The sequence below is a fragment of the Gopherus flavomarginatus genome, chromosome 5, assembly GCF_025201925.1.
Source record: "Gopherus flavomarginatus isolate rGopFla2 chromosome 5, rGopFla2.mat.asm, whole genome shotgun sequence".
Taxonomy (NCBI): Eukaryota; Metazoa; Chordata; order Testudines; family Testudinidae; genus Gopherus; species Gopherus flavomarginatus.
The window spans coordinates 14669169-14686002 of record NC_066621.1 but is presented as its reverse complement, the minus strand read 5'-3'; the positions used below and the strand labels follow the sequence as shown (position 1 = coordinate 14686002).

At 44.0% G+C, this 16834-nt stretch overlaps 1 protein-coding gene across 4 annotated transcripts in view; it reads right to left on the bottom strand.

The window, feature by feature from the left end:
- ELK4 (ETS transcription factor ELK4) overlaps positions 1-16834 on the bottom strand; it is a 54418-nt gene that overhangs the window by 20699 nt on the left and 16885 nt on the right. For 3 of the 4 annotated variants that reach the window (XR_007774701.1, XR_007774700.1, XM_050955616.1), the window contains exons 1-4: positions 13398-13605; positions 5500-5715; positions 1892-2779; positions 416-532 (exon numbers count right to left, since the gene is read on the bottom strand). Coding sequence is in view for 2 of the 4 variants with exons in the window: in XM_050955616.1 (XP_050811573.1) it covers positions 416-532; positions 1892-2779; positions 5500-5706 (1212 nt within the window). In the remaining 2 variants the exon portion in view is untranslated. Of the gene's footprint in view, positions 1-415; positions 533-1891; positions 2780-5499; positions 5716-13397; positions 13606-16834 lie in introns of those variants that run through there. The other variant, XM_050955617.1, reaches the window with a different exon arrangement.

The following is a 16834-nucleotide window of genomic DNA, read 5'->3' as shown; positions in this document are numbered from 1 at the left end:
GTCCATGCAGCAAAACTGTGATCCAGGTTGTCACAGGCCTATACAATAGGAACACTCTCCCTCTCCCAACACTATGAAGATTGCATTAGTGTATTTCACAAGAGAAAGATATAATTAACAAGTGTTATATCATTGTTACTTATACTGTAACACTATTACTTACGCTGACATACAATCATGGCTATGGAGTAACAAACTGCCACTTCTGGTGAAGTCTCAACTAATGAATCTACAATTTGATAGTTATTGGCCATTTATGACCTTACTGTTGATTAAATGGCAAATATTTTTGGCATAATCTTGCAGTAAAAATTTTAGACCAACCCTACCCCTCACATTTCCACAAAGTGCGCTGAGAAGGCAGTCAGAAGTGGAGCTCAACTGGACAGGCACGGCTAGTCTTGTTGGAGCTTACCTGAAAAAGGGTGTTAGCACCTTGCAATCTTGCTGGACTAAGAGGAGCTACTGGACTGAGCGTGCTCCAGAAGTGAATACTCGAGAACAAGGGGCTTGGGGTCAGCAAGATGGGAGTCTAAGAGAGATACAAAACAGTCATTTATGTTATAGGTTATTACATCTAGTAATTCTTAGCACTTGTACACTTAGGCCAACATTCTCAAACTCTAGCTGCCAGCAGCTGGATATCTAATTCCATATGAAAGAAACAAAACAAAAAAAGGCCTGATTTTCAAGTGTGTTGAGCATCCGCAGCTCCCACTGATTTCCAAAGGGATTCGCGGGTGCTCTACGCTGCTGAGAAATCAGGCCAATTATTTCAGTCCCTACATATACACCTTTGTGTAGGTACCTACGTCAGAAAATGTTGTTCTTAGCACCTATGTAGTTCTTTACAAAAAATCAAGGTGCCCATAGGAGGCAGGAATTAACCTCATTTTACAGGAGAAAAGAGTGGAGGCACAAAGGTGACATGACCTGGCTCCCAGCTGCCTGCTCTAATTGGGATTCAGTGCACTGTATCATTAAGCTGTTATTTCCAAAACCACCAAAGAGCTTAAAATTAAAGGGAATTTGAACATCCAAATGCCCGAGGTGGCACTGAAAACCTCAGCCATAGATCAGAAATAACTAGTGTCCTACTTAGGCACATTCTCTAGATTTTCCATGTATGGCCAACAACTACTGTATTTTGGCAAGTCCAACCAAGAATGGTTAAGTAACAGTACAATGGTTCTCTCTCCCACATCTTCAGCAATTTGTGCTTCCAATACTGTAAATTTAGGGAAGCAAATAACTTCAATTTACTAATAGGAAAGAGATTAAAACCAACCAGAACAATGTAACAACCAGATTCAGAGCTCTTTGGATATTTTGCACATTTTCCCAAGAGATGTGAAAGCCAGGTTTTCCATAGAAGAGTAACACCCATATTATGCTGCCACTCAGCCTCCTTTTTGTTGAAAGTAGCTTCCTACTGGATAGAGTGAAAGAACAGTTAGGCTGAGGTTTCAACATTTCTCTATTAAATCATCTAAAACACAAATGTTTTTAAGTCTGCCTGAAGTGCCTCATGACATGGCCCTGAAGCAAGAACACTGACTCACCTTCAAAGTATTTTTAATCATGCCTCCTATGCAAATGATTTAACAACAGAGGCAGCTGGGTACCCCAGTTTGTATTCCTCCTGTACAGCAGTATTGTACAGACGTCCATAGTCAAAGAACTGCTGAGCACTTTTCAAATAGGATGCCAGTAACACTGGTCATTTATGTTCCAGAATAGATTTCTATTTTAAAAGAGGCAGACACATCTCATTTCAGGAGTCCAAACACAACCATTGCCATTGGCTATTCATTTTTCAACCTGCCCTCCCTTACTGTTGTCAAGCGCAACAGATGCTGTTAATAGAAACAAGAGAAGGGAATAAGGTTACCTGTGAAAAAAACGCTGGAGTAAGAGAAGCAGTAGGGAGAGAAGGGCTTAGTATCCCCAATGGGCTTGGATCACTGCCTGTAATGACAAGAGTGGGAGCTAGCTCCAGCCCTTTTGGTTTTTTAGATCTGGAGAGATGATTGGCAAGATCCTTCTCTAGCACAGATAAATCGTGCTCTCTAGGCTCTGGTGATAGGTGCTGAGGGTTCTGAGACTGCTCCAACTGCTGAGAAGCCACCGACTCTATGTCCGTGTCAATGTCCAGGTCAGGGTTAGAACTCAAGGGTGGTGAAGGGGGTGTGGAAGGAACCTCCAGAGTGGGAGAAATGGAAGATACAGGTGGTGTTGGGGTGAAGGTGGCGGTGAAGTTTGGCAAAGGAGCTGGAGCTTCAGTGAGAGTTAATTTTGGTGGAACTAGAGTCTCCAAGGTCTGGAGAGTTTCTTCTGATTCTGTAGGAAGAGTGGAGACAATTGAAGTGGCCGAGGCAAGGGGTGCAATTGCAGGCCTTTTGGAGGGCATGGTCACAAACTTTATGACTGAAGGTGTCAAATCCTGAGCAGGTTTTTTCTCCACCAGTTTCTCAGCTGGACTCTCAATTTTGACTGACCTGAAGAGCTTCACACCGGAGGAGTTCAGGGAGTTCAGGGTAAAGGAAGAGTACAGGCCTGAATGGATATAGTCATTGCGGCCAGATGATTTAGCACAGGTCTGGGGCTTCTCTTTCACACCGTTTTCCAGGTCCTTCGGAGCACTGCTGACTTCTGCAAAGCCAGCCATCACTGGGTCTCCCTCAATCCTGCCCACCATCAGTGGAGCAATATTCAAAATCTCCGGATAAGAAACAAACTTGTACACAAACTTCTGACCATTCACTTTTTTGATGATATTCTGTGGGTAGAGAAAAGAATTTTTCATCATTCCACCTAATTTTCTTGCTACAGACGCTCCCCAAAACTGACTAACGCGTAGGTGGCATCTCTACTTCAATAGGAAAAAATTTTCACTTTTATGAGCATTAGGATTCCAACAACCTACAAAATACCCACCAAAACTATTATTTCTAAAATACTCCAACCAAAACACAAACCTCGCCTGAAATGCATTACTAGCAGGGTGGATTTGATTTAAATATCATGATTTAAATTACTAGTCAGGAAGACTTGATTTAATCATGGATTTCTACATAAAAGTGCAGTCTTGTTGGTTGTTATAACCTTAAAACATTCTTCACAACTCAGAAATAGATGTAGGTTTCATTTTTAGAAGGTACACACTATACATTTTTAAACAGTAATCTGAAAAGTTTTCAAAATAAATCAGATATACGGCTATATCAGAAAATGAACGATTGTTTGGTTACTTCATTTACCAAAGGTAACAGAAGCAGATATTTATGAAGCCATTGGGAGGTGAACTATCTCCAATTCAATGGGTTAATCATTAATATATGAAGGATTTTCTTGGCATGCTGTATTAGGAGGAGATCACCACCAGACAGATATTTAAATTGTTTTATTTAACTAAAGCAACAACATTAAGTACTCTGGATTTTTTTCTTCAACAGCAAACATATAATATTTTAACAAAACAAGCATATGTCCCTCGCTTCTCACATTTCTCTCCAGACTTCTTCTCCTTGTCCAGATCTAATCTGCTCCCAACAATCTTCTATTCATTGCACTTTTAAAGAGAGGAAAGGGATTGACTTTGTGTACATAAATTTGCAGAGGGACAACAGAGTTGAGGTCTGTTATTTCTCACCTCTTTATGTTATTTATTTATTTTCAAACATTTTTGCTGTTAAAAAGCATTTTACCTCTGGAGACACAAATCCACAGTTTGAGAACTGCAAAATTAAGTATCTCTGGTGGTATCTTCCAGGCTGAGTATTGAGTCCCCCCATTGGGTAGATAGAAAGATTAACCTAAATAATCTATACAGAAGCCTGTGGAACCCCTTCAGATTGGGTCCCTAATCCATGAACTATTGGAACTCATTTACAAAACTTTTTTTTAACATTACATGAATATATTGTCTCATACTATAGAATTAGAATTTATAATCTCTATTCCATGATGAGATATCTTGGCGCTATAATGTATCTTAATTAAAACTACACTGCTGCCTCGACATACCACCACCCGATATAACACAAATTTGGATATAACGCGGTAAAGCAGTGCTCCAGGGGGGTGGGGCTGCGCACTCCGGTGGATCAAAGCAAGTTCAATATAACACAGTTTCACCTACAACACGGTAAGATTTTTTGGCTCCTAAAGGAGAGTATTATATTGAGGTAGAGGTGTATCTTTATATAAGGTTTTTCCTCAAAAAGCATTTTATCAAAAAAATCCAATTTAAATGAAAAAAATACAATTTTTTTTAAATCATTAATTTTTATCCACCGATTACTAGCAAGGACCTTAAAACTACACAGCAATTTTTTTTTAGTCTCATAATTAAAAGGTCAAAATCAATGAGTCAAGTATGCAGCGGGTAATCACAAATTTAGGCTCCAGTCCTACAAATACGCATCTCAAGTGACGTCAGTAGAACTACTCACGTGCAGAAGTGTTTGCAAGATCAGGGCCTGAGTATTCAAAACAGACTATGCTTATTTTAATAAGAAGATGTTATAATAAAAGCAAAAGAAATAGGCAAGATGAAGTATTCAGCAGAACAGTACGCTAAACAGCAGCCAAACTATCCCCCATGCAGCATTTGTTAATACTTATTTTTGTATGTATTGAAAAGTACACAAACAGTTTTGGTCTAAATGGATTCTTATTTATTGTACAGCTACCCACTACCAATTAAGATTTTTTAATACAAGAACAGATTAAGGAAACTGTGCAGTTCTGGTAACAATAAATTCTGAGCAACCGACTAACAGTTAGCTCAGAAACTGTATGTTATTTTCTTATCTTAAACACCCACATAGTAAGAGTTGTGGGATAAACCAGTTATTGAGAGGTTACTGAAATTATGGTCACTACCTGTTTCTAATTCTAATTCAGTCCTTTCGTCAATGCCAGGTGGTGTCAGAGCATCTGCGACTTTCAAGAGGTAACAAGTAGTAAATTCATTAGCTAAACAAGAGAAGCTTCTCTGAGTTTCATTGATGCATTCTCTACTACAGAGGTGCAGATTTATACTGAGCACAACAAGAAGAAAAATAAAAGATTTTGGGCTACTTTGGAAACCTGTTTTTCTGCTGGCTACTTTGTAAAAACAGTTGCAAGAAAGATCTGAAGCAGAGAGAGGGACACAAAATTCTCATTTTTATTAGCAAGATTTTAATTGGTTTTGAACATTCAAGACTTTAAACCCTTTTGAAGTATACACCTGTTTCTGTGGACTATTAATAATGGAGAGTGTGATACAAGTAAGTTAAAGAGGTGATATTTCGCAGGAAGCTCTCTGGAATCTCTGAACAATTAGAACAGTAACACTGTGGCAGGGGGAACCTTTTGTCACACCTCACCTAAGCCAAAGACACAACTGACATCTATCTTCTTGAAAAGAATGAAAAAGGACACAAAAGCTCATTAGGTGGAAGCTGGGTGTAAGATGGATAAGATGTGAGGCGGACTAATGGGAGTTGTTACCTTCACATAGTAGTATCTGAGAGCACGGCTGAGTTTGTCATAGTTCATGCTGGGCTTGTTCTTGCGGATTCCCCAAAGCCGGGCCACCTCCTCTGCCTGTAGCAATTTGAACTCCCCGTCGTTGGAGGTCCAACAGATGATATGTTTGTTCTGAGGTTCCTGGAGGAGTTGGAGGAGGAACTGCCACAAGGTGATCGTACTGTCCATAGCAGTGAGCTGAAATGCAGAAGGGCAGAGATCAGATAGGCAAGGAGTTATGAACTGTACCATTTCCTACATCTCACCAAAACAGGGAGGGAGCAAGGATGTTATTTCCACAGGCAGCAGAAGTCAAAAATTATTAGTCACCAGTCATGGAAGATATTCCCTGCAGAATGACAGCCTAGAAGCCAGCTGCCATCATCTCCTCCCACATCACAGTCTTTTTCACAAGGTCTATATTTAGCCACATTTAACTAAATCAGGTCACTTTGGGAAAGTCACACTGAATCATTAGCAAAAAAGGATTTCTAAACTGCTCTGTGCTCACCCACTTCTAGCTTGTGTTGCCTCATGAAAAACAGCGCAGGTGCAGCAGTGCTACAGAGCTCCTTCTCCCCTCCCACAAACTCCAGATCTTTCTTCGAAAGAAAAGAGATGGCTGGTCAAGTCCCTCCAAAGCAATTACAATTAGCAGGAATTAGAGAGACAAACACTGATACTGCAGCATAGTTCATTTTTCCTTTGGGCATTCAGAGCCACTGTTACCTCCTATGTATGGAAAAGTCTCTTAATCCCAGTGCACTAGTCCCCATTCTCTCCTCACTCAAATCGGCTCTCTCTCAACCTTTGGAGAGGGTGAGAAAACAGGGAAGAAAAATAAAGATCCAAATGAACACCTATTGCATATTGTCCTATCGGTGTCTGTCTTTTACCTTGCAAACTCCCAGGGCTAGAGCCCCCGTCAGCTCTGAACTCATCACTGGCACTTCAATCATGTTTGTATAGGTAAATATACAGTCCAGTATACTTCCTACTGCTGTCTACACGAGGGTTAGGTCAGCTTAACTACAGTGCTCAGTGATGTGGTTAAATTAACTTTACTTTCTTCTATGGGTAGATGTGGATTTAAGCCGATATAGTTACACTGATATAACTCCCCAAGTGGACACTCTTATTCCAGCATAGCAGTCTTGTTTTCCTATTTGGCTCACATTGCTTTGGAAGGAATTTAAGATAAACCGAAAAGGCACTTTTATTCCTGAATGGAGAGTCGTATTTATACTGGTATATTGGTTTAACTAAACCAATAGTAACTGTTGGCTTGGCTACATGGGAAAATACTATTCTACAGGCAAACCTAAGGGCATAGTTGTGTACCAAAGCAAATGAATCAGACAAAAAAACCTATCATTCGTGTGTAGGCATTGTACTCCAAGTGGTTCTTGAGCAAGGTGAAACTGTGCCAGGATTCTCCAAGATGCAGGTTACGTGCATTGGTAAATTCAGGATTCAGTTGGGGCTGCCAGTGAAATAAAAGGCTTTGGTAATGATTTCATTACTACCTGGCACATACCCACCCACAGGCCAGAAGCCAGCCCCTGCCTAAGGAAAGAGCAGGCAGTCTACATGTCCAAGTGTCAGATTTTAGTCAGTCCTGTAAATGGATTACAGCTGACAGCTTACACAGGGCTCAACATTCCTACTTAAATTAGGTGCCTCAGGGCAGATACTTTTTTGGGTCGATCGTATTTCAGTTCGTCTATTTTTGAAGTGTACCTGCCCAAAGAAGCATTCTCTCTCCCTTCTCCCAGAACGACTAAGTGAGAGAGAGCACAAATGGAGTACCAAGAGAGTAAAGCAGCACTTCTCTGCCCCTAGAAGAGAGGAATGTTTTGGAGTTTTTTTTCCTTAGAGTGGTAAAATTAAAGACAGGCAGACAAAACAGAAAAGAGAGGAAAGAGTGAAAACAGGAAGTGAAAAAATAGGAGAGAAAGCACTAAAGAAATGAATGAGGATAAAGGAGATATGCTAGTGCAGCAGTTCCCAATGCAGTGCCCGCCAGGGCATCTATGTGCGCCTGTGTACTGTCCGGCGGACAAGCATTCGCCAAAATGCCACTGAAAAGCAGTGTCATTCAGAGGCATCGCTGCCAAAATGCCACTGATTTTCGGTGGCATTTCAGTGGCAACGCCTCTGGATGACGCTGCCTGTCGGCAGTGATGCCTAGTGACATTGCTGCTACTCGGCGGCATTTTGTTGGATGCTCTTCCGCCAGCCACAGTCCTCGGTGGCTCATCGTCTGGCACCCGCCAAACGAAAAAGGTTTGGGACCACCGCACTAGTGAGATGTTGAATCCCTCTGGACAATACCTGCAGCTCCAATACACTGGAAAGAGAAGCAGCTGTTAATGGCTTATCTACACGTAACAAGGGTAACCAGGCAGAGATTGGATTAGCACAATTCTTAAAAAGTAATATCCAGTGCTATCGCTAATTCTTTCATACAAATACTTCTAAGCCTCAGGGAAATGGATTCTCCTGAATTACTGCTCTTAATGTTTTCTCTCATGTACAAGTTTATTCATTTTACCTGGAACAAAGTAAGGACTTTGGTGCCTATTATATGTTGGACACCATCTCCATGCAAGTCCTTAAGGTCACTATCTAGCTACTTGCATCTCCGCTCCTCTCCCTCCACCATCATTGTAGTATCGCAGCATCTCCCAAGTATTTCTCTCTCTATGATGATGATTCATTATTTGTACCACTGTAGTGTCTAGGTGGCCTAGTTACAGACAAGGACCCCATTATGAAAGGCACTGTACAGACATAGAACAAAAAGATGGTCCCCTTGCTCAAGACGTTTACAATCTAAATACAGACAAAAGACAACTTTACTGAAATGCAAGATGTCCCAGAGCAACATCTAGACTAGGGGTAGGCAACCTATGGCACGGGTGCCAAAGGCGGCACGCGAGCTGATTTTCAGTGGCACTGACACTGCCTGGGTCCTGGTCACCGGTCGGGGGGGCTCTGCATTTTAATTTAATTTTAAATGACGCTTCTTAAACATTTTAAAAGCCTTATTTACTTTAGATAGAACAACAATAGTTTAGTTATATATTATGGACTTATAGAAAGAGACCTTTTGAAAACATTAAAATTTATTACTGCCACGCGAAACCTTAAATTAGAGTGAACAAATGAAGACTCGGCACACCACTTCTGAAAGTGATCCCTTGATCTAGACTTCTGCCCACATCAGCTAGTATTTTGATGGCAAGCCACAACTCAGCATTACACATTACCTCAAAACTCAATGAGGCTTCCAGTTCAAACAGGCATTTGCCAGTAAAGGCCTGTTTACAATAACCAATTCACTGCAGATAGTAACTTAAACTGGAGACTTGGATTTCCACACTCCCAACCAAAAGCCTGAACGAAACAAAACACCTTGTTACTTCTCAGGGAATATCCTTCAAGTAACTTCTTCACTAAGTAAATGCTGAAATCCAAAGCCAAACTTCTAAAATAAAGAACTCAAAAATTCAGCCTTCTTATCTCTCTGGCTTCCCCTGAACACTGGTTTTCATGCCAGACAGAAAAACATGCTTGTTTTGCAAGAGAAACTGTAGCCAGCAAGGCAGGAGACATCTCTGAGGGCAAGACTGGAGAAGATACCCTTATGATAAGAGCTTGTCTATAATTTTTATCTTTCATGTTTTATCATTTGACAGTTATGTCTACTTCAAACTCACACTGAACATGAGCCTCCAAGTCCATGTCTCAAAATTAAGTTGCATTTTACACTAAAGATTTTTAGAACTAGAGGTGAAATATACACCCCCCTCAATAACTAGTACATTTACCATCAACTAAATAAATATATCCTTGTCTTCTGAACTTTATACATTTCCATGGGAAAGTCGTGCTTGTTTCCAACACACACTGTAGCAAGATAAGCCATTGGTAACAATTTCAATAAAGGGATCTCCTAGCCACCCTGGAACCGAAGACTACTAGGCTGCTACAGCAGATGGATCAACATTGTTTTTCCAATATCATTACAGGAAGCATGATTGAGACAATCTTCCATGCTTGTTCCAATGTTGCTGAAAACAGTTTTGTCTTGCCTAAACTAGCGTTTAAAACATTTCAATCCCTGTTCGGAGGTGACAAGTAGTGAGAACTCCTGTGATCAAGAATAATTTTCCATGCATTTCCTCCAGTTGTTGCAGTCATTCCGATCCACCAGCTTTCTTGGCTGGAGACATCATAACTCCCCAATGAGATGAGTTATGTAGTCACTGGACCTAACCTCCATAGTTTGTTTCAGCATGGTTGGAAGTCTGAATTTCCATGATCACCCTCACCCCACAAGGAGATACTAGACTTAAAGGGAGACATCACAGGAGTCATTCGAACTGAAATAGAAAACATTATTAACTAAATACCTTTATCTGGTTTTTAATCTTCCTGATGTGGAAAAGAAGACAATTATACTTTTTGTTTCCATGATGTATTATAAAACCCCTATTTCTAAGGACACTCAGCTCTCAGTAAACTATACTTGTTTTCTCCTGGTCTGCAGGCACAAAGACAGAAAAGTGTTTATCAGCTGCATATGAAATTAGCTGTAATATGCACATCTGCTAAAAGTAAAAGCATCCTTGTTTATGACTGAATGGACAATTCTCTGTAGCATGCTGTTGAATAATCCCTAAACCAAAAAGGTTAAATGTTTGAATGCTGACCCTAACTTTATTATGAAAAGGAAGTCTCATTTAGGATGGAAAAGGTTTCCTTTAATAATGTTTACAGTACACACAGCCTGGTTGCTACGACGACAGGACAACTATTCTCTACAAACAGGAGCTAAGACCCTAAAAATAAACAGGCTGACCAAAATCATGAACAGGCAGTTCAGTCAGGGAGTGTCTGCTTGTTATATAGATCATGTTTGTTTTGAAGATAAGTCAATTGTAACCACTAAAATCTGCACATAGTGAAAGAGGCATTGTCTTGTGATTCGATCCCTTTACATTTCAGAAGCTGCTATTTAACACCAAGATCTTGTACTCACACTTGAGTGGGAAGAGACTGAAAATGAAATTCAGGAATTAGCTCAGTGGAAGCAAAAAATACATACTGTGAATGTAGTATGTATACATGTACTACACACATACCCAGCAATGCACATGCTACTCAAACATAACATCATCTTCAACTTATACACCTCTATCCCGACATAACGCGACCTGATATAACACAAATTCGGATATAACGTGGTAAAGCAGCGCTCTGAGGGGTGAGGCTGCACATTCTGGCGGATCAAAGCAAGTTCGATATAATGCGGTTTCACCTATAACATGGTAAGATTTTTTGGCTCCCGAGGCCAGCGTTATATCAAGGCAGAGATGTATAATGCTTTCATCCAAGGCCCTCAAACTAATTTATCAAGGTGGGTATCAGCCTCATTATACAAGTGAAAAAACTGAGGGGTAGAAGCATACAAAAACTTGCCTAAGATCACAAACTTTGGAACAGAAACCATGGCCCTGCTCTAAGTCACATCATCACATTGAGCCAAATAAGTAATAAGTACCAAATGGCAAAGGGTTTAAGTCTTGCAGTTAAAATACTACATCAGAAAGGAAATAGTCCCAATTTTAGAGGAAAGTGTCCCACCAAAAATGCCATGATAAAAAGGCTGAAGGAAGACTGCTGGATAGCTGTAAATCTGAGACTAGGCATTCATACAGTCACTACCGTAGAAGTGAGTGTTAAACAGGTATATCCTCATTTTCAATAACTGTATTCCGTTAAAAAAAAAAATTAAGCACTTCAAGCAAGGAGAGAGAGAAAAGAAACTTCACATCAGATAAAGGGAGAGCTTCCACCAATCATGAAACAACTGTGATAGTAGTGACACAGATCAAAGTCCTGAGGAGAACTACACCATTTCAAAGCTTTTAACAGAGTTGCTTTCATTTTCCAACTTCCTGACAAACACACAGAAATCCCCTACACCACGAATCAAACTCGAACCTTTTCATACTAATAAAACAAACACCCACCCACAAAGAACAGTACCTTACTTGCCATTTAAAAATCAGTCTATGTTTCCAGAAGTGTGCTAATATGAACCATGCAGGTGTTAAGACACATAAATGAACCCAATACAGAGTGTGCATGTTACCATAGATCTTTAGCTTTCTTTTCACTGTGACAGACACAAAATAAGCCACTTACTGCCTCCTCTTCTTAGAGGATTCAGACCAATCCCCAAGACACCCCATCCTCAAACCTATTCAGCGACACCAGCACCAAAATTTGTTTATTTTTCCACCCAGCCCCTACCAGCCATAAAAACATCCTGTTATGTCTGGCTCCTTCCTCCTGCAGCTGCCCACTGCTGCTGCCCCATCTCCAAGCCAGGGTGGCAAGCTGGTGGGCGTGAGAAGCAGTTTAGTGGGGTGCAGGAGACGAGGGGAATAGGGAAAGAGAGGGAAAATGGGCAGTAGTAGGGGGCAAGTTGAGTGCAGATCATGGGTTAATAGCTTGGGAAAGGGGGCTGGGATGCATGGGGTGACTGGGAGGGGCAGGAGGCACAAGCACTGGGCCAGAAAATGGGGCTGAGGGGAAGATCAGGAAGAAGGGGGCCAGGTTGAATGGGGAGACTTGGGAGAGGCAGCCCAGAGGGCTAGGGGGGCATATAGAGGAAGACTATTGCAGTCCATAGGGTGACTCAGAAGGACTGGGCCCTTGAAGGGGAGGGCTGAGGTGCATACCAGAGACGGGGGGGGGGGGGCCGGGAGATGCATGGTGGACTCAAGGGGAGGGGAATGGCTCAGATATATGGGGGGAGGAAAGAGAGGGGAAGTGTTAGGATCCATGGGGTGACTCAGAGGGACAGGATGTGGGGGGACTCAGGGATCACGGGCAGGATTGGGGAACCTGGGGGAGGGGTGCACAGGGGACATGGGGGGTCAGGGCACATGAGATGACTCGAGGGGAGGGGACAGGACTGAAGGGTATGAGAAAAGAGGCAGGATTGAGAGACACGGGGGTCAGGACAGGACTGGAGAAGTACAGGAGGGTCGGGGTGCATGGGGGACACGGGGTAGGACTGGAGAGACACGGGGTTCGGGGCGCACAGGGCAGATGGGGCAGGACTGGAGAGGCCTGGGGGACACGGAGCAGGCCTGGGGGGATACGGGGGGGGTCGGGGCACAGGGCAGGACTGGAAGGATATGGGGGGAGTTGGGGCGCACGGGGGACACAGGGCAAGACTAGAGGAGTACGGGAGGAGTCGGGGCACACGGGGCAGGACTAGGGGGCATGGGCGGGTCGGGGCAGGACTGGGGGACACGGGTCCGGACTCAGGGGCACGGGGGGGTCGGGCTGCACGGGGGACATGGGGCAGGACTGGGGAGGTACGGGGGTCGGGTCAGGACTGGGGGACATGGGGCAGGACTGGGGAGGTACGGGGGTCGGGTCAGGACTGGGGGACACGGGGCAGGACTCAGGGGCACGGGGGGGTCGGGCTGCACGGGGGACCGGGGCAGGACTGCAGGCAGGACTGAGGCTGTACGAGGGGGTCGGGGCAGGACTAAGGGGACACAGAGCAGCAGTAGGGGGCATGGGGGGTCGCGCCACACGGGGGACACGGGGCAGGACTCAGGGGCACGGGGGGGTCGGGCTGCACGGGGGACCGGGACAGGACTGCAGGCAGGACTGAGGCTGTACGAGGGGGTCGGGGCAGGACTAAGGGGACACAGGGCAGGAGTAGGGGGCATGGGGGGTCGCGCCACACGGGGGACACGGGGCAGGACTGGGGGGCACGGGGGAAAGCAGGGCACGGGGCGGCGGGAAGTCCGGGGGGCAGCAGGGGCGGGGCTGGAGCCTGGACTCACCGAGGCGGAGCCCCCACTCCCCGAGCGGCGCAGTCGCTGGCAGCGGCAGGTACCGGGCTCCCCTCATGGCCGAGAGCCCCCCTGTCGGGACGGGAGCCGGGCCCCCATCCCGGGCGCTGGAACCGAACCAGAGCGGAGGCGGCGGCGGCGGCAGCGCGCTACATGGCGGGACACAAGGCACATTCGCTCACACGCGACACGGGCCCGTCCAGCCACCGTAAGCCACACTTCCGCCCCGGAGGGAGGGGCGCTGAAGACAAGAAAAGACTTGGCCAATCACAGCTCGCCCCTGGGGGAACGACCGACCTATTAAAAGCCTTGTTCCACCCCCTTCTGTGCAGAGCATTATGGGGAACGTAGTTCGGGGTTGGCGCTAATAGAGGCCAGCTGGACCACATGCCTAAGGACTGGACAGGGGGCAAATATTGAGGGCAGACTCCTGCGTAGGCAGCATATAAGACCCAGGAGTAGTCCTGGGTTGTCTGGTTCGGTTCCCCAGTCACTGCACGGGCCTGGGCACATGACCGCACCCAACCATGGTGTAGTGCCTAGGCCAGCTATGTCCAGGGGCATTGAGCACTAGCAGCTCCCTATTCTCACAGCGGGAAGGGAACATGTGCTCAGCCTTTCTGGAAACCACACCAAAGGCCACAGCTGCTGCATGTGCAACATTAGTAGGGACAAAAACGTTGTCCTGGACAGCCCTAGGGGTGCTTTTGCAAAACCAGAATAATAGTGGCTCATTTCAAAGGAGGGAAACGGATGTTATTTCATTCATCAACAAGGGTAGTACACTTTAGAATCCTCCGTGGAAAAAGCAGACAGGGACATTAAAATCACAAGTTGACAGTGCTAATGTTTTTACATATAAGCTTACTTTAAAGACTCTCTCAGTGCCTGCTGTATCAGCCACTGTTTTCACATTACACAATTACAGAGCTAAAGAAAAACATAAGGTGGTGAGGGAGAAAGGTAACAGACTGCTAGAGGCAGAGAAGTATAGGGAAGCTATTGGAGATGACAAACTGAACAAATGGCTTATCAGGGCGGGGTGGGGGGAGGAAAAGAGGCAGAGGATAGGAGATCATTGTGGGACAGGGAGAAGCAAATTTCTGTGAAACAAACAAGAGCAACTCCAGGGAAGAGTTTAAAAAGCCCTAGCGAGTGAACGTTTGAAGCACATGATTATTAAGCAAGTGTCAAGTACAGTTGCTCAAAAGGGATGATGAATTAACAGATAGGAGGCAGTATTCTCCCCAAGCTAGAATACAGGAAGTAAGACTTTAGACCATTAAAGGAGGAAAGCTCAATAAGCAAGGTAAAAGGAGATCAAGTCATGTATGACTGCATGAGCAGTGGAATGAGTACAGGCTTACATAGGAAACACCATGGAGGGAGTGAAGGCCATAATGTGAGCACAGAAGAGCTGCAGGAACAGAAGAACGTCTCAGGATTAAGCCTACAGTCCATGGAGTGGAATGGAAGAGCCCATGCTGTGATTGAGGATGAGGATCTTTCCCATGAGAATTGCTTCCGTCCTTGAGGCGCTTAGTTTGAAGAAAGCAGAAGTGAAGTCACAATTGTGTGGTCGAGAGAAACAGAAGAGGCGGGAAAGGGGAAGTCCTTGAAAAGTGGTAAAAGATCAGTGGAGTATCAGCATGAAAATAGTAGTGAAGGTTAAAAGATAAGAGCAGTAGAAAAGATCCTGAACAGTGATAAAAGAGCAGAAGATCAGGCCCTGAGCCAGGTAGGATTCTATAGAGGGGGAGTCTTGCTAAAGTAGGAGCTACCATCAGAGAGTGTCTCTTTTCTTACTAACTCTCAGTTCACTGCGCTCTGCTTTTGAAAGTCACTGTGCTACTAAGAGAGGTTTATAAGCAAAAATATTTCCTCCTTGAGGAATGACACCACGGTTCTTTTCGGTCATTAGGAAACACAGTAGAGCTTGGCCACCATATTACACAATAAATACATTTTAACCCCCCACCGCCATAGAAATCTATTTCTTATGTAAGAATATCAGGTTCCCAACCTCTCTGTAGACAGCTTTCTGTTCCTGTATCTTGTATCTGGTTCACTCAACCTATGGTGCTAGAACATGCACTGCTTTTAGGTATCCTAAGACTACATTTTTATTAAACACACCATTCCTTTAAAAGGAAAGTTAGGAGACTACGCACTTCGTGGGAAGCCCTAATTCATGGGAAAGCTCATTAAAACAGCCCACCCACACACTGTCGGGACACAGAGCAATTGATCTTCTAGGGTCAGACATTGAAGGAGTTACTGCTGACTGCTTTGCCTTGGCTTAGAGACCCATTTCGATCAGCCTTATACTTTACTATGCTATAAGCCTGGATAGGACAGATGCAGCTTATCATCCCCTCCTCAATGGGATGGTTTCATTTAGGCAGCAAAGACAGCAGAGGAAATACAGAGGCGTTTGCACTTTTCCTTCCTCAAATAGAATTAACATCAGTTGCAGCCCTTCATCACATTCCCACTCATGCCCAGCTGCAAAGAAAGCTTAAGCAGCATTTTGTTAGGAAAGGAACTGATACCACCTATGCCAGAAGAGGCAGTTTCAAGTTTCCTGGATGCCATTTCACAGGGCATTGTGTGCCCCTTTAGTCTTTTACTAAAATATTTCACCTTAATTGCACCCATTAGGAACTCAGTCCTCCAAACCCAACTGAGCATAGGGGCAGATTTTCAACAGAGCGCAGCACTCAAAAAATACAAGACATGGCCCATGATAAGTTTCACTTAGGCATTACCTTCATACCCCTTAATATGCTAAAAGCATTTGCACAGCTCCTGGTTAAACAGGAACACTGCATGTTATACTTTATATTATTTCAACTGAAGTAAGCTATATGCCATTATCAGTCCCCCTTCTTTGTTGGATCCATTTCATTCCTTACAGTGGCTCTATAATAAAATGAATGAAGACTCATTTCTAGGTTGACAGTTGAAAGAGAAAGGGAAAAAAGACTCAAGTGATCATTTTGCTCATATAAAACATCTTATGAGGACACAGTGTGGCCTAGTGGATGAGATTTGTCTGTGATTCAGGATACCTGGGTTCAGGTTCCTGCTCCGTCCCTTGAGCAAGTTACTTCACAGCTCTGCGCTTCTGATTCCTCACCCTCCTTTAGTCTTGTCCATTTTTACTATAAACTCTTTGGAGTAGGAACTGTTACTATGCCTTAGGACAGCCCTTAGCACAATGGGTCCTGCTCTTTGCTGGAGCCTGTAGGAGCTACTCTACTATAGAAACATTACGAGAGATCAGGATACTTCAGCCAAGAGAAGGGATGAAGTCTTTAGATAAACCATTCCTAGCCATCCTCTTTGTATCCTTCTAGTCTTGGTTTTGCAGTTTGTTCCATTCTGCTTCCTCTATTTACAACTTCTTCTCTTCACACACTGAAGAA